The sequence below is a fragment of the Penicillium samsonianum genome, assembly GCF_028829775.1.
Source record: "Penicillium samsonianum strain IBT 33392 chromosome Unknown utg000009l_segment0_segment0, whole genome shotgun sequence".
Lineage (NCBI taxonomy): Eukaryota > Fungi > Ascomycota > Eurotiomycetes > Eurotiales > Aspergillaceae > Penicillium > Penicillium samsonianum.
In genome coordinates, this window is record NW_026643267.1 from 1,250,207 (window position 1) to 1,267,503 (window position 17,297).

At 47.5% G+C, this 17,297-nt stretch overlaps 5 protein-coding genes across 5 annotated transcripts; 2 read left to right on the top strand and 3 right to left on the bottom strand.

Annotated features, from left to right (window-relative positions):
* Positions 1–83: 83 nt before the first annotated feature.
* N7471_013474 (transcriptional regulator family TF) lies at positions 84–1,630 on the top strand (the record flags this gene model as incomplete). The annotated part of the gene is made up of 7 exons (XM_057286193.1): positions 84–359; positions 452–641; positions 709–822; positions 900–1,244; positions 1,313–1,408; positions 1,463–1,486; positions 1,557–1,630. 7 exons carry the CDS (start codon positions 84–86, stop codon positions 1,628–1,630), a joined length of 1,119 nt encoding a protein of 372 aa, XP_057129518.1.
* Positions 1,631–2,196: 566 nt separating this feature from the next.
* Positions 2,197–4,032, bottom strand: N7471_013475 (uncharacterized protein; the record flags this gene model as incomplete). The annotated part of the gene is made up of 1 exon (XM_057286194.1): positions 2,197–4,032. The coding sequence occupies one exon, from the start codon at positions 4,030–4,032 to the stop codon at positions 2,197–2,199; it is 1,836 nt and encodes a 611-aa protein (XP_057129519.1).
* Positions 4,033–12,337: 8,305 nt separating this feature from the next.
* N7471_013476 (uncharacterized protein) lies at positions 12,338–12,556 on the top strand (the record flags this gene model as incomplete). Its single annotated transcript, XM_057286195.1, has 1 exon — positions 12,338–12,556. The coding sequence occupies one exon, from the start codon at positions 12,338–12,340 to the stop codon at positions 12,554–12,556; it is 219 nt and encodes a 72-aa protein (XP_057129520.1).
* Positions 12,557–12,920: 364 nt separating this feature from the next.
* On the bottom strand, positions 12,921–13,855 carry N7471_013477 (uncharacterized protein; the record flags this gene model as incomplete). Its single annotated transcript, XM_057286196.1, has 2 exons — positions 12,921–12,960; positions 12,987–13,855. The coding sequence occupies 2 exons, from the start codon at positions 13,853–13,855 to the stop codon at positions 12,921–12,923; spliced, it is 909 nt and encodes a 302-aa protein (XP_057129521.1).
* Positions 13,856–16,486: 2,631 nt separating this feature from the next.
* Positions 16,487–16,981, bottom strand: N7471_013478 (uncharacterized protein; the record flags this gene model as incomplete). The annotated part of the gene is made up of 1 exon (XM_057286197.1): positions 16,487–16,981. One exon carries the CDS (start codon positions 16,979–16,981, stop codon positions 16,487–16,489), a length of 495 nt encoding a protein of 164 aa, XP_057129522.1.
* Positions 16,982–17,297: the final 316 nt, after the last annotated feature.

Here is a 17,297-nt window from a genome sequence, read left to right on the forward strand (position 1 = left end):
CAGCAGTTTCCAGTCCCAACATCATACACTCGTTTCCAAATATCTTTTGCTTCTACACATCGCACCTTCGTTTGACTCAAATGATGGGTTTTGCTCGCCCTGCAGGGGCTTTCAGAACCCTGCTTGGCCAGCTTATCCTTTTGACGCAAATTGTGTTGATTGCGCAAGCTCACCCGTACAGCAATCACTCTATTTCCCCACTAGGCTCGGAGGATAACCTCCATCATGTCGTTGCACGAGCCACTGATGCTGAATTTACGGCCCTGCCAAATTCTCCTAGAATTCGAGTGCACAAGAGCTGCATGAACCATTGGACTTTCGGTGACTGGGATGCCACTATTGAGCAACTAAAGATCGTGGTAAGTGAATTTATCCAAGGTTCTCGGGCCATGAGCACTGGGATGAGCTCAGAGGTGGGAATTACATTTTTCTAATATCGATTATGAGGCAGGCCAATTACGGCGCGCAGGCTACTCAAATGACACTCGACATGATCAACAACAACATGAACAACAACAATCCAACCCTGCATCCTCAGCAAAGACGCATGATAGATCTCTTCATGGTTCTTTATGGGACCTTCAAGTGGGATGATGTTGCTGCAAAGACGAGAGTAAGAGACCGCGCTGTACGAGTGAATCGTAGGTTACAAATACCCATTCAGCGCAAAATGCCACTGCCTCCAACCTTACGAAATAAATCTTCTAGAAATGGCTGCTATTTTTGCGAGTGGTCTGATCCAGAACACGGCCATCTGGAATTTCATGTGCGACGAGAGCGAATGGGTCCTCGACCCTAATGTCCCTTCTGATATTAAGCATGGTGAGTATTATCCAGAAATCTCCCTTAATTCAAACGTTCATCATCATGAAACCATATCTGACCTATGATATGTGTAGAATTTTGGATGATCAATGCCCTGCCAGCTGGTCCTCGTAGTCTAAAAACCAGCACGTCTCTTTGTACGATGCCAGACGGTTTTGAGGCTGGATACGGTGGTGCACAAGCGGAAGCAGTCACGTTAACAGCCGATCACACTCCGGGTAAACCTAGTTGGATTACATTTTGTGCTGGGGTGTGGTCTGTGTTGCAATTTCAGACGAAAGTCTGGTATCAACCTGCACAGAAAGCAGCAGTTGTGAAAAACGGTGATTTCCTTTATAATATGATACACAACACACCAGAGCGACTCCTCGCGCATGAGTTCACCCACGGGCGTACCCAATTTGGTGCTTATCGTGCAAGTAAGTACTTGACGATGCCACTTCCAACATATCGGTCTGCTAATGAATGGTTCTCTAAACTGTTTTAGCGGATAAAGCGTATGGCTGGGGACCTATCGTTGCGCTTGCTAAAAAAGACAACGCTCAAACTGATGCTACCCAGTCACTGGCTGTCATAAATGCTGGTACAGTTTCTTTTTCTGAAATATTGACTTGTGAATCTTGCTGATTATCTCTAGATACTTTCACATATTGGATCAATGGTAAGTTGCAGAAATCCTTATGGCTCCCCAAGACGACAGGCGCTAGACTGAACTAACCACCGACGGCTAGGTGTATATTTGGAGATGTGCAACTTCCGTAGCGGGAGGTGTGAAGACCCCGATGAAGCAGCAAAAACGCCCTAAAACTCGGACTCTTCCTGACTCACTGTGTGCAAGCAAGTCTTCCTCGGGCCTCTTCGCGTGTGAGTATCTCTACTCATTTGGTATCGCCGGGGCCCAGTTTTGATCTCAGAGCATATTCATCTCTGTGCCTATTCATTCTAACAAGCAAGCGAAGTGTTCCAGTTGTTCCAAGGTTGGAAACGTTACATGTGACTGATGTCCCATTATGTCCCATTCACGTATCTTGATAGTAAACTTGGAACCTTTTTTCTTGGTATATGATGGAGAAATTCCGTAAAGAGAAAGACATGCAACTTCTATTACCTCATACTGATTGAATCGAATGCAGTGTCAAGACTGTAATGATAGAGCTCAATTATTCGCAGAATTATTGAGATAAATGCAAGCTGACATTTTCCTAATATCGGTGACATCTAAAAGGACATCCCCATGTCGGCTTCTTTTTCTTTTTGCAGTCACAGTCTAATCTGGTAAATGAGCCGCTGCCCTTCCCTATCATCTCGTCGAACCAATCCTCCATTTCTAGCTTCCATCAGTAACCACAGAGAGTAAATAGGGAGGTACCACTAACCTTCGTCTTCCTTACACTTTATGATGCGATCGGCCGGACAGCGAGCAATTGGCCTTAACCGGTAAATCCAATCCTTCAACGGAATATTGGCTTTGCGAATGTCAAAATCCACTTTGCCCCTTTGTTTGTCTGTAGTGTCGATTCTTTCGAAATCATAATAATTCCCGTCACAGATAATATCTTCCAGGGAGAGTGTTTCTAGAGATAACTCGTTCCGTAAAATGTCCAAAAAGCTGGGCACAGAAGTGATCTTTTCTTCGTTGCGTTCCCATGCCATTACGGTTTCCCGGGTGGGACAGACAAAACCTCCAGCTGTTTCAGATGGCTCATATGGGTGATATGTAGACATCCACTTTCTGCTCCAATATTCTTCTGTCGACGCCTCAGAGGAATCGGAAGTCGAGGAAAGCTGGGGTGACTGGGGTGCACTTTCGGCCGATGCTGTTTCTGATGCTGGTAGGACTGATAGGGGGGCTGGTCCATATTCTTGCGGGGACACAGTCGGTGTGTACGGTGACGATGTTGAAAATGATGGCGGTGTTGGTTGAAATGATGGGACTGTAGGTCCATGTGATGGCAAGGTTGGTTGGTATGGTGGCACTGTAGGTCCATGGTATGGCAAGGTTGGTTGGTGTGATGGCACTGTAGGTTGATATGATGGCGATGTATATCGGACAGATCTTTCATTTTCCTGGCGGTCAGGGAACTCAGCATCTTGCGATCGAGGGTTTTCTATGGCTCCCGACTCCTCGCTGCCGATTGTAACCCGTTTGACTGTAAGAGAGACCAGACTTTTCTTGACACTGAGCAATAGTGATCTCAAAGAGCTGAAATTGATATCGAGCTTGTTTATATGAAGCTTTCGGAGTCGAGTGAAGCTAACGTCATGGAACATGTTTCCAACGTAGCTTTTTGCCGGATACCCATGCATGTCATCTTGAACAAGATAAAAAGGCATATGATCTTGCGACAAGGTCAGTACTTCCAGTTGAGGTGCAAGCTTCCTGAAAAGTTTCAGCCAAACTGCCTCATTGAGATCAATGCACAAATGAAGATCCTCGAGGTCTTCTAAAGTAGACAGTAGAGAATCCGATTGCTCTTCGGAGAGGGCAATCCTGGGGCCGATATCACAACAGAATTTAGAATCGCAGGTGGACAGCTTTCGGGGTCTGCAGCTTGAGCCACATAACGCAAGAAAAAGCTTTGATAATGCCAAGGAGTTCAGTTTCCGTATCTGACTAGCCTTGTTGGTACGCGTAGACTCTTGCAGGCTGTAAACATCGAATCGAAAATCGATCTGGCTCATCATCTGTCGCCTGCCGAGGAATGGAACTGTCTGCTGCCGGGGATCAAGCAAAAATTCCGTTCTGTAATGTGCGAGTCCGATTGTTTGGATGTTCTTGAATCGATCCATACATTCCCGAAGTCGATCACTGAACGCTTCTGATTCCAGCAGGTTGCGATTATCCGCAATCATGTCTTTTTGGACCGCACGCCGACTTTCCAGCTCGTCGCCTTTGACTTGCCGGCAGCTTTTTGACGATATAGATATCATGCCGAGGGGCCCTTCAGCGCCATCGAACACCACGGGGATCATCCATAGCTCTTGAACGTGCTCGCGGAGACCATTTGACTTGGATAATTCTTCCAGGTCGTGGAGACTTTCGCTTGTCGCAATGAAACAGATTTTTCGGTAAAAGGTCTTCGCAAAATTCTCCAGTGAGCTTTTGTACAATGCGCGGCATGATAACCTCAGAGCGACCAAATCCTGATAATCCAAATGGTCACATATCTTTGAGATCAATTCCACGGGCAAGGCTGCAATGGACATTTTGGCTGCGCGTGCGACGTTTCGAGATTGAGAACAATAATAACCAAAAAGCTCGGTTTGTTATCCGCAGAAATGAGTAGGAATCGTAGAAGAATTGCTTTTCAATTTCAAGTTCCGAAATTCACGGGGTAAAAAAACATGGAGTTCAGTGACCAGGAATGGCGGACAATAGTGTCTGCCAGAATTTGCGCGAGGTAGAAAGCATTCCAAAGGAAAAGAGGAACAGGAGCAGAGGCGAGGATTGTGATTCCAAACAAGGACTAGCCCTGGAGCACTGCATGTGGGCCGGACTGCTTAGTAAGGGATACTGCACACAAAGTAGGCAGTCCGTCCGGTACCTGGGACGGGTACTGATACCAGTTGGTCGTCCCGGTATCACCACCCAACCGAGAAATGCAAAACCATCGTAATACGCGCATTGCAAGTTTAATATGCGCACTGCAAACACTTGAACATTTGAACATTTGAACCATCTCTCTCTTATGTAATCACAGAGCAACCACCAGGTCACGTGCCGCATTCCACACCCTCAATTGAAGTCTACATTCTGGGGTAATCTTTTAATATTCAGTTTGTCGTCTTAAGTTAAATGAAAGCCAGTTCAATCCCGAGTCACTACTTTTCAGCTGAACACGAGAAGATAATGTTCTAGACAATGCAACCCCAGGAACGAGTCATGGCCGTGAACTGATCTCCCTGTCTGTCGATTTCTCTTGGCGGCCCCGGGGGCATTTCGGGGCTGTCTCATCAGCAGAACACGTATTCTTCGGATGTTTCCTATTACGGACATACCTAAAAGGAACATGCTGAATTACCTTTTGGTCTCTGCTAATTGGAGGTGATCAACGTACTGACATAATGCATGAAAATAAGGGCCGTTCTGTTTATCTGTCTTTGGTACGAGCCCAACTCACCTCTCTTAGCACCCATTGAACACGAAAAGCTGGAGCCACGATGGGCCTTTTGACTCTGGTGCAAAGTGCCAATCTGGCACACCTCCTGGCATTCGGAACGACAGCTTTCATCGCGTATTGGATCTCGATCTACATATGGGTTCGCCTGAACGCGAGAAGGCCTGTTCCTTTTGCTTCCTCGCGCTACGTCTTGTATCTAGAGTCGACTATAGCTTTCTTTAATATTGACTACTCATCTGAATACGCTGTCCTCATCTTCGGATACGTGAGACCCTCACAAATAGATGCTGCGTTCCTGGGAATAGATGCTGCGTTCCTGGGAATAGATGATGCGTTCCTAGGAATAGATGCTGCGATGAAACCACATGCCAATCGATCGATAAATTGATTCATAGTCTGCCCCAGCCTTTTGGAAACATTCCCAGCCACACTCGGACAACAGCAAGACTATCGTTTTATGGGTCTGGCTCCATGACCGTGTGTATAATAATTAAGCACGTGAAACTGAACAAGGATGGGAATTACAGAAGATGAGAATTTGTGAAGACTCAGGCAGCAAGACTACTGGAAGGACCAGGAACGTGGTTTTGAATGACCTTGCTCTAAACCGCGAACATGAAAGTATCCTTAGACCCCAAGTAGACCCTCCACCTTCTCTAGGGGCTGGAGTAGGGGCAACCTAGTCTGTCATATTCTCAGCTTATCACAGCCCAGCTCCTAATCTCCACTATTGCTGTAAATATAAACTCCGCGCTCTTGGCTAAATGCCGATTGCCCAATAAATACCAGATCGAGGCCTCCTCAGAACGCTTCTTTTCCATCAAGTTCTTCGCCCACGCCCCAAACAGAGATATTATCATGACCTACGTTCGAAGCCACACTTATTTTCCAATTTCGAACTTGGTTGCCCAACCTCCAGATATGGTTCTTCTCGAGAAACTGTCGAGAGATGACAATCATGAGGGTCAGGGACAAATGCCGATGCGACAGTTGCCATCCATCCAAGAAATGTTTGGAGAGACTTATCCTCTGGTGATTCCGTCAGCACCATTATATGCACGTCCTACTGAAACCAGACGTGCCGCTCCTCCGGCTTCGCCGGCTGTGTATAGAATTGACATATAAACGAAGGGACGGCACCAAATGAGCAAAGTTTAATATCCACAGATCGGACGTTGGAGATGTCTTTGGGCGTTACTCGTCCCATCAATGAGCTTCAGCATCCGGAGGTAATACACCCGGAAAATCCCATCTCAAGGAGTATTTATGTCGCACGAGCCTTTTTCGCGACGATTGCCTGGTGCAGACAATCTAAGTTCATCTTCATTCTCGTCACAGGGGACATCAGTTTCGCGCCATCAGTTTTGCCTTCCCAAAATGATAGTGTCATGTACTTCTCCTCCGAACGGTTGTTCTCTCAATGGACCCTGTCGCATTTCAAAGCACGCGGACCTATCTATGCCTCAACTCGGGTCAATGTCTTGCGGTCCGTGGATTCAGAACAGCCGTACTTTGCCAAATCTCCAAATACGTTTTAAAAAACGCCCATTACGATAGTATCAAACTTGACCCCGCATGAATCACAGCATGTATGTCAGCCAGAAAAAACAAACACCAATATCTCTTGATCTTAGTCTGTCTTTCAACGCGGTAAGGAACTATTTCTCTCTTCAGCCCTTCTCAACAGCGTGTGAGTCTGTTCACAAAATCTTTCGCATTCACTTTGAATTAGTAGTACAGGCTTATAGCTGATGATCACTTCGAACAGATCGAAATCATCAGCGCACAGACCTTGGATTTTGTGCAGTATTGCAGTATCACTCCGCAATGAATCGTTCTTACTGAATATACCGACGAGCTAACAAATCACAGCCAAACCTCATATACCTGCCCAACGAGCTTTTGCTGTGGATTGTGTCGCATTTGGACGGCAAGCATTATTTGCCCTCGCAAAATCATGCAAAAACCTTCATTTTAGACTGCAACCCAGCATCTGGAAATACAACATCAAATTTCAGAACAGCAATCTGTTGCACCTGGCCGTCAAATACGACAACGTTGGTCTTGCGGAGGTTTTGCTCCAGCACAATGCCAGCATCAATGCATTTTACCGAGGCAAAACTCCTTTAATGAGGGCGCTCAAATACTCTTCCGCTGCTGTGCGTAAACTCTTGCTCAATCGTCCAGATCTAGACATCAACGTCCAAAATCAAGCGCGCGACAGCGCCCTGTCGTATGCCATCCACTATGGAAAAATCTCCACCGTCAAGAGCATCCTAGAACAACCCAACATCAGAGTGGACGTCAAGCACAAACACGGCCGAACGGCGCTCCACCTAGCAGTCTTCGCAGGCAGAATAGGGTTCGTGCATCTGCTACTTTCTAGTGGCAGCGACCCTAATCTACAGGATGTTTCAGGCCACTCGCCATGGGACTGGCACATCGCTTCAACAGGCCCGTGATGGAAATAATTTTTTCAAACGATCCGAAGTCCGAGGTAATTCTTGGTACTCAATTATCACAGGATGCTAAGCTACCTCTTCACCAAGTAGTATCCTATGGGTCGGTAGATGCTGTCAAACGACTTCTCGGACAAATGGGTCTGAATTTAGACATCCAGAACCGGAAAGGCTATACGCCGCTCCATCTCGCCATTCAAAGCAAACGCCTGGAAATGGTCAATGTGCTCCTAAGTCACCCCCGTGTCAATGTGAGCTACAAAGACAAAGGTGGCAATACGCCACTTTGGCTGTCTACTTACTCATTATGCTACGAGATAACTGAAAGGCTGTTGGCCAAGAAAGACATCAACGTTAATTTTGTTGGAGGCCGCGGGAGATTCGGGACGCCATCTGCATCTCTACACCACGCCGCGACCAGACTGGATACGGTGATCCTACGACAGCTGCTTGCAGTGCTAGGGATCGACCTAAATCTCTGCGTTGCAGGCCACTCTCCAATTTCCGTTGCCGTATATCACGGACACATGAACACGGTTGCTTGTCTGCTGAGTATGGGGAGCTTGGAGATCAATGGGAGGGGCTTCATAGATCCGCCAATCTGTCAAGCGGCTGCACACGGCCATCATAATGTGGTCAGGCTATTAGTGCAACAAGGCACACGTCTGAACATCAATGAAAGCACGATCGTATCTCACGACACTGCACTCTGCATTGCTGCCCGTGGTGGTGACTTGGAGATGGTCCAGGCACTATTGCTTCATAACCAAATTGATGTCAACCTCCGGAATGAATGGTTTGAGGATCCATTGATGTTGGCAGTCAAGGGTGGACATGTCTCGGTTGTTGATGCACTTGTGGCAAATCCCAGGCTCAAATACTTCAGTTTGAAGAGATCGCTAGATCTAGCAAGAGACGATTGCATCCAGAGGGCCATTCGAAGCAGAATGGAAGAAGACAACACTCAAACATTGTTGAAGCGGTCTCCGAGGAGAAGGTTTGGTGGTCTGTAAGAGCTGGTGACATCTACTTCAGGTAGCTCTCGTAATGCAATGCGAGATGGCTGTTTTCAGCGTCTGTTGACATCAAAACTCGGAATCAAATTATCTACACCTCCACGATTCGGATAGTTTGCAGTCACAATAACGTCACAGTAAAGCTTCAACGATTTTAAATTATTGTATAACCATCTATGCATCAGAAGTCCACTTGCAGACTACCACTATGAGATGGTTTATGCAATGGTTTGTTTCAATGCTTCATTTGTGATTTATTCTCGCATATAATTGAGTAGCTTGTGGTGAGCAGCAGGTGAGATCGAGTGTCAACAGTTGAATGAACTTTCCACTGACGCTTTCAATGTGCGGTCTATTCCCAGGCCGGGAGGACAATGGTGGATACCAATAGACTCGGTGCGGCGTTTGTCAGTCTATAAATCCCTCTCCAGCACGATAACCCAACCAACATCTTATGACCAAACTGACCAAAAATGGACTATCCCACGTTGCCTTCCTCAATTGACCGGCCAGCCAAGAGATAGCGTCAGGTATCGCAGGATGCAGAAGATCAGTCCAAGTTAGAAACCCATCCACGGCAATATTTAAACGGCACAGCCATCGAAGCCAAGGTCGGTCATATCCTCTTCGGCAGGAAACGAACTAAAACACTAATACTGCGCAGAGTCCAGTGACACCCCGTGCCCTTACGGTGGAGTTTATGAAGCTTTTACACTACAATGACACTCTCGCTACACCAGCCCTCAAGCTGCTTGACTTGTACTTTTCCCTATGGGAATGCTACGTCGTCAAATCTGCTAAGAAAATGCGACTTCAGGATGAGCAGCGACAGCTTCTTGAATCAAATGAGTGGCTAGCAAGCGACAGCGACATCCTTCTGCAGCTCTGCGATGAATAGGCAATGGTGTTGCGTGATCGAAAGCTTGCGGTTCAGGCCCTTTGTAACGGTGTGGTTTCAGCCCTGCAAGCGAGCGATCCCCAAGCCTATCATGTTGATGGGCCTTGATGAGGTCTCAGTGTTGTTGAGCGCTCGTGGGCGACAATAGCATTTGCATAGCTCTGCCATCTATTTGCGTTCTCTACTAAACATTATCGCTGATCTTAGAGGAGGCCGATGCAACCGCCGGTGAAGTTTCGTTGGGTTTGGTTACGGGGTGTCAACGTTTCACGGCCGTTGATACATCCAGCGCTTAGTTTTCAAGAACTTAGCATCTGACAAGCCATTTTAATCTGCCCTGACCTTCCGTTATCGAAGATAAATAAAATCCTGCTCAGCCTGCGGCATCTGTTCCTCCCAACCCTCGTTAAATTGTTATTTTATACACTTCTGTATTTCCCTACAGCCTTCGACGGCCAGTCTTAGAACAGAAATGAACGAATTGAACAACAATGGTCTGTACCCGTTGCTTTCATAATTATTTGTGCTAACATTAAGTTAGTAGACTGCGATTTGGATCTCGACCTCCACGCTACCTGGAATGAATCCTCTGGCATACCGACACCGCCTCCCTGTCTCGCTACTGATCCCAATGATCTGTGGCAGGATCTTCTTGGAAAAGCCGACCCTGCACGATGCGAAACTCCAGGGTCTTCCTTGATCGAATGCCTTTTCTACCTCAATCTCGACAGTCTGTCCGGCTTCAAGTGGACAGGTCCAGATCCTCTGTCCATCTCTACTCAGGCTAGCGACATTTTCCTCTTCATGTCGGCGCTCCTTTTCCCTAAAGAGGTGCACTGGATAGAATTTCGATTTGCACGATTCGACCGGACATCTGGTGAGACTATAGGAGAGGATTTGTTCTTCCTGCCGCGGGTTGAAACGGCCCTGGGGAATCTCTGTCGGGTACGCAGGCAGTTGCTAGACACGATCCATGATTTTGGTGCAATAGGAAATAGCTTCCGACTGTCCCTGTGGCCTCGCATGGAACCTCTACAATACTCGAGTCAATCGGCACTTTTTCCGCTAGGTACACTACCGACGACACTGCCCCTGGATCCGGAGTTTTTTGTGCATAATATATTGGGTGGTTACATGTGAGACCGGTCCAGAACATGGGGGATTGTTCGCAGACACAAGGAATATAAGCTGCTGTTCATGCTGTAGTTATCCTTCAATTATAACGTCATTGTGGTATTTCTGTTTCTAAACAATAGGAAGGATAACTCCGAATAGCCGATCTCTCACTCTCCTCTTGCATTGTCCGGGAACCCTGCGGGATTGAGTCTGGAAGGGTGGTTCCAGTCATCAAGTACGCTAGTCAGTCTTTCCCGAGATGATTCCAGTGCCTGGTCGAAAAAGCGCAGCCGGCACAGCTGCTTGTCGTGGCGAAGCTGAAGACCGTCCCTCTCCTTTCTCAGGTGCATACCAGTCTCCTTCAAGCTCTGATTGCTCTGCTCTAGTTTCTCGCCATCAATGTGCTTGGACACACACGACTCCCATAGGCGTCGATAGAGTCCAACAAGTCGAGCTGCTGGAAAGGCAAACTTGGGATCGTCGCGTTCGAGGTCTGCTAGCACCTTCAATGGGTTGAAAGGGCAAAGTCGCCAAGGTATGTCTTGTTTCTGCTTCCTGCTGTGAAGGGGAGAACTGCGATAGTCAGCCAAAATATTTGAAGCCGAATCGTTTCACTTACCAATGGGGGGACATGATGAGAATTTTCCTGTGATTTGTCTATCTCGCTAAGGATTGGCAATTCACTGGGCTGCTGTTCTGTTTCATTTTCCTGGTCTGACGAGCTGTTCGGGGCATCCATTTTGTCCGCAGGAGAATGTCAAGATCTGGGCAGTACCGTTTCGATCAGGCCTTCGTGTCTCTTATAGAATATGCAAACGGATGTGGTTATGGATCACCACATTGGTCAATCAACGCAGTCAGCTTTTGAATGGATTTTATTTTTAATTTCAGCGGGCGGTTGGCAGTCAATTTGATAGAAGGGATAGTGATCAACGAGTCAATCGGGGAAACTGATCAAGCCTCACGATGTTGAGGGCCAGATATGAATGCTCATATATATTTCGCACACTTCCACTTTCGTTGAAAGTCCATGATTTCTAGGGATGAAATTGTAGGCGCTTTTTGGTCATTCAACGTTGAGTCGCTCACAGGTGAGGTGATCAGAAAATGAAAATGAGCCTGTCATTGCGGGCGGAATATCTCCACAAAGCCTCAATTTAAGACGGCCGTGAAGGATTCAACAGTGAGCCAACGTTTCTTGACCGACTCAGCATCCTTTCTCAACACCACTATTGCTCGTCTCCCTCGCTGAGCATCTAAAGGCAGAAAATTTTCGCTGCAAATGGTTGCGGTACATAGAAGACATGGGTTTCGACAGGCCTCAGTTACAAGAGGTGTCCCTCAACGCTTTCTACCAAGCACTTACCCGACAGGATGAGCCGAGAAGCCTATAAATACGTCCTCTAACCCCCGGCAATTCGTTCTACAATTCATTCACCTGACTCTGTAAAGTCGAGCAGGCTTGTGTCTGAGTCACCTGATAAGTTCTCCCCTTTGACCTAGAACCGAATTTCCACTGTACTGACATTGATAGGATACATCGAGGATTACAAGCCAGATAGTGCCTGTGAGAGATACAGGTGTGATTCCCACCAGATGCACTGCCATTCACATCAGCCGGTTAAAGATACGAGTTTTGGATTAGCTGGTCAAGGTGTCTATGTGCAGATGCCTCCGCCACAGTAGTCGACTAGCTGATCTACTGTATAGCCACTGTGTGTGCTCCTAAGAGATAGGCGAATATCCGCGTCGCAGGTATGTCAACAGCAATGTATGAAGAGATGGCCAGCTTGAATAACGAGAACTCTCGCCGCTGCTCTCTTCCGTGAGTCACCTTGCTATGATGCTTTGAATATCAAATGGTGCTAACATAGTTTAAGTTCTTTCAAACCAACCACCAGCATGGGAACCTCCGATGTGGGCGAAGAGCGCCGACTGCCTCCTCTTCCCCAGATTTTGCCTCTTCCTTCTCCCGGTCCTTTCAACCCGTTCAACACAAAAGATGCCCTAGTTCCCACCACCCCTAGACCTCAGGACACCTTCCAATTCAAGTCACCTTGGGCAGCTGCCGATCACATCGTCGCTCCCCCTTCACTAGCCAACCCGGCCGAAAGTTCCTGACAAGAGGGCTTTGCCATGCAAAAGTCCGGTGCAGGAGACTGGCCCAATGACCTCTCTCAGAACGAAATCATGGCCCTTGTGGCCCCGCAAAAGCTCAACCGCAAAGCGTCGCAGGTATGTGAATCTTAGCCTGGCCTGTCTCACTGATCCTGAAGATGATGCGATTTCAATAGAACCGAGTACATTCGAACAAATGCACGAGCGCAAGGACCACAGCTCTTTGCCGTCTCTTTGTCCCAAGACTTGGCTACCAGAAAATGTGAGTCATGGATTGTCTCCCCGATGAACATCTTATCCAGAGACCTTTGTGGCCATAAAAGTGGGCTTCTTTGGATCCCTTGGGCCACCGACATCATCGTCTTCGTCATCCGTGGAGGGCCGCCGCTTCAATGGCTTGCGTGCGCCTGTATGTGAATTGCCTGGCTTTGACTTGTGGCTCTTTCCGTCTTTCTTCTGATCCTTCGGTCTTGGATTCTTGCTGAAGCACTCAGAGTCCACGTGATAAGGTTTCCGGCAGAAAGAGCAATATGGAACGTTATCGATCTCGATTCGACATGTCGTTCCGTCGGATGACGGTATGACTTTCTTGTCACCTGGCCCTCGGATTATAGCGAGAGCAGGAAGCGCTTGCGCCTCTGTTGGTTGTTTGCTCAATTGCCCCTTCCTATGTTCTTCCTCAATTGCCTTGTTCTCGATATAGTCGAACGTGGGCGCCGCTTTTGTGATGTTACCATTGGCATCTCTTTCGTTAACAAGGTCCATTTGCCGAAATATATGATCACGGAAACTTTCATACTCAGGACCTAATGCGTGCACGAAAAAGAATGTTCGCTCAATCTCGGAGCTCACGCAGTCAGGGTCAAGGAGAAGTTTCTCAGCATGGATCTTCCTGATCTCGGCTCCAAGGGCTTGAGCGCTTCCACATTTCTCTCGTGTGAGGGACATGTACCGTCGCTGGAGGTTCACGTAAGTGCCAGTGCCTTCTGGTTTGAAGTTGCCTTTAACTGCCTTTAAGAGTGCCTGGACTCGAGAGATCTCAAAAGCGTTGATCCTTTGTGCCGCATTGTGGGTCAGCTTTGCCGTGATCATCGCAGAGTAGAACTTTTGGCGATGAGTCCATTGCCGCGCTTCTTCTTCTTCTATCGGTGGAGTTGTTCCATCGTCGGCAACGGCGGATATCCGAATAAACTCATTGACCTTCTGATTCCACTTAAACCAGTCACTGGCATTGTCAAGTATTGGAATACCATTATAGAATGCATTTAATCCAAACTGCTCAAATTTCGCGATGTCAGTCATTGTGTAGGTGGACGCTCCTCTGAGCTGAAGAATTCTGCGCTGGAGATGTCGTCGGATAAACTGGGGTAACCGAGGAACCACGATCTGATGAGTTGAGAGAACGCGCTTCTAAGCCAAAGAGCTCTAGGCTTGATGCAACACTAGGCGGGCTCGAGACAACGGAAAGGCTACGGTCCGATGAGTTTGGCGTAGGTGTGTGAGACAACGGGACGTAGTCTCTGTCTGACCGCCCGTGCAGGTTCAGGTGGTACCTGTACGACTTGTAGAAGCGAGGGAAATGGCGCCGGTCAAGTAGATATCGCGGTTTCCCTTGCGGGAAGGTTGTAGATCTGTTGGGCCGAAGGTTGTAGCGATTTGTATTGATGCTTTGGGCTACTGGTTCGTCTCCAGTTGCAGAGCTCGGCGAGGGTAAGATCGAGGTCTCAGTGCTACTTTCCGCCTGGGAGAGTGGACAAGAAGTAGGATGACGAAGGTAACTTGGTCCCTGTTTAAGACCAGGACGCGTAGATTGAGTGTTGGGGGCACTGTAAGAGTCTCTTGTAGTGTTGTGAGGGGTGGTAATTGGAGCAGCGACCGCTGATGATCGGCGTACGCGGTCTTCAGTGGACAGGCGCCAGTAGGCTCCTAAGAGTGCACTTGGTGAAAGTGATGGGAAGTATGACTTCTGGATTTGTGTGAAGCGCCAGCGACGAAGGTGCCGAAGGTACGAAAGAAGATTCAGCTCCTCGTCTGTCCAAGAGTGTCTGCTTTGCCGTTTAGTGCTTCTCCTTGGAGGTTGAGATGACCCTTTTTAAGATCGAGACGGTAACCGCGAGGAAGCAGTTCTTGAGCTCGCTGCAGAAGGCGACATTGTTTCATCTGCTCTTATACTTGATATTGTTGCAATAATGTTGCGTCGAAGGCCACTGAGTTAGGGGTTTCAATTCCCTTCCGTCAAAGTGTCGTTTCACTTGACGAATCACTGGGGGCGTCACTGTGATATCTCGCGACGATGTGATATCTGCGATAGTGATAGTGTGATAGTGTGATAGTGACAGTGATGGTGTGATGTCTGTGATTATCTAGCGGAGGAAAGTCCATCCACTTCATCTCATCCAGAGGGTTTGAAATCTTGATTTCGATACCCCTTCGCCATGTTCCTGAATCCATATGGTCAGATCTTTGAGTTGATGAAGTTTTCACTTAATGGGGAAGCTTAGCTGTAGATGGCAGTCAAAAGGTTTTCTGTTTGAATTTCTGTTGCCGAGCTACGCGCCTAAGGGTTGCGCCACCCGGGCTCATAACCTGTTGAGATAAGTGATTGTCTGACTGATTCAATTGATTGACTTATTTACAGAAGAGGGGTGGCCTGTCTTTATATCTCCGACCCTAATCCACTCCATAAGCTTAGCCGCCGTGATATTCAACAAATAAAGCGTATATTCGCGCGAATAAAAAATTCATTTATTCATATTCGCATTCCTTTATTCCTTTCGGAACCCTATCTGCACCAGCCTCATATGACTCCTATCGCTGATCTGGCGCAATTAGGCCACTCGCAACAGTATATTTCACTGGTGGACCTTGATGATGGGTGCACCTGCAATGACATGAAAAATTGAAAATGTCAGTGGTGTTCGTGTGTTGGGTCACAAGACTTGGCACAAATAATCGGATCCAGCGCAGCAGAAGGCGCGATAACTCACTCACCTTACCATGAAGAAAAGACGTGTCACGCTTCTGCGCAACGGATCCCACCATTGCATGTCCGCATCGAGTTGTTCGCCCGGTGCCTTGATTCGCAATATTCCGCCTAGGACATGCTGCACGTTTCGAAGCGACGGGGCCAGGAATAGTGTGTAAGCCATGGCTTTGCGCGGAGCACTGACTGTAGTGCTGGATCCTCAGGGGCCACTCTGGTGATTCCAGTGCGCACACCCGGTGCCCTTACGGCGGAGTTGATGTTGTTAACCACAACGACTTCCTCGCTACACCGGCCCTCAAATTGCTCGACTTGTATTTTTGACTGCGGGAATGCTACGTCGTCAAATCCGCCGAGAAGATACGACTCGAGGACAGATTCAAGAGTCAATTGAGTGGCTAGCAAGCGACAGTGACATCCTCCTCTAGCTCTGCGATGGACAGGCGCTGGTATTATGGAATCGCAAACGAGCGGTTCAGGCTCTTTGTAATGGTGTTGTTTCAACCTTGAAAGCGAGCGACCTTCAAGCCTACTCTGTCGATGAGCCTTGAGAAAATATTAGTGTGTTAGAGCGTTTATGGGCAAGAAGAACGAATGACATTTGGATTTTTCTGCTATCTATTTGCGCAATCTCCTAAAGATTAGCGCTAATTTTAGGGAAGGCCTATACAACCGCTGGTGAACTTTCGTTGGGTTTGGTGTAGCATCTGATAAGATACCACGGAAGGAAATATTGTTGTTGGCCGTAGGCCTGGAAGCCCGGGTTGATCGAGCCGATACCTAGGTCATACCCGGTCCTTGCCAAGTAACCCTACCCCCTTCGGGTGTTGGGTTACCACACCGTAATGTAAACTCTTGCTCAATGTAAATTTTAAAGAACGCATGAAATATTTTTGTATTTTTCTCAACGTACAACGCCTATAAAAATCTAAAAAAATCCTAACAAATACTCAAATAGTAGATATATCATCCATTGGTGAAATCCATGAAATAAAACGGGGTGCTGGGGTTGGTGTATCCTCCGTAGTTAATGGCTTCGAAACCCGCTTTTTCAACCGCCTCTCTTCTTGCACCTGCTCTTTCGATTCTCGGGCCCGGATAATTCGATTGGCATCACCAGCAGTAAGGGGGCCCCCTAGGTTGATCTGGCGCTTAGTAATACGGGCATCTCGGTGGACTTTATGGCGTAACAGGGTGGTATTGTCCTTAGCAAGCTGCGTAGCTAGCTCCGCTGAAATTCGCGCACTCCGGCATAGTAGCTTTGCTCGATGCTGAATAGATGCATAAAGCTCGCTATCTAGCAATTCGATATCTGCCTCCAATTTACGCGTACTCTCGTTTGTACGAGAGATTCCACGGGGTGGTGAATTGGTAATAGAGCTAGGAAAATCAACCTCTGATCCGTCGTCTTCACCAAAGACAACTAGATCATCCCCGTAATCCATAACTTTTTCAAGCGGATTAAGCACCTTTTCATAGTTAAATGGGGAAATGCCACAATTAGCAAATCCCGACTTAATTACTCGGGTGGTGAGAGCATTGCGAACAGATACAATTTCTCGAAAAAAATCCGCTTTTCGGTCCACCGATCCACCCCATTGAACAACAGCGTTGTTATTAGACTGGTAGCAATGCTTTAAAGCAAGAAAAGGCTTGCTATCTAGCGGCTGGCAGATATGCGTCGTATGGGGTATAAAGCAATAGGGGATAATGCTATTCTCCGCTGCAAAATTGATGAATTCTGGAGTACGGTGGGATCCA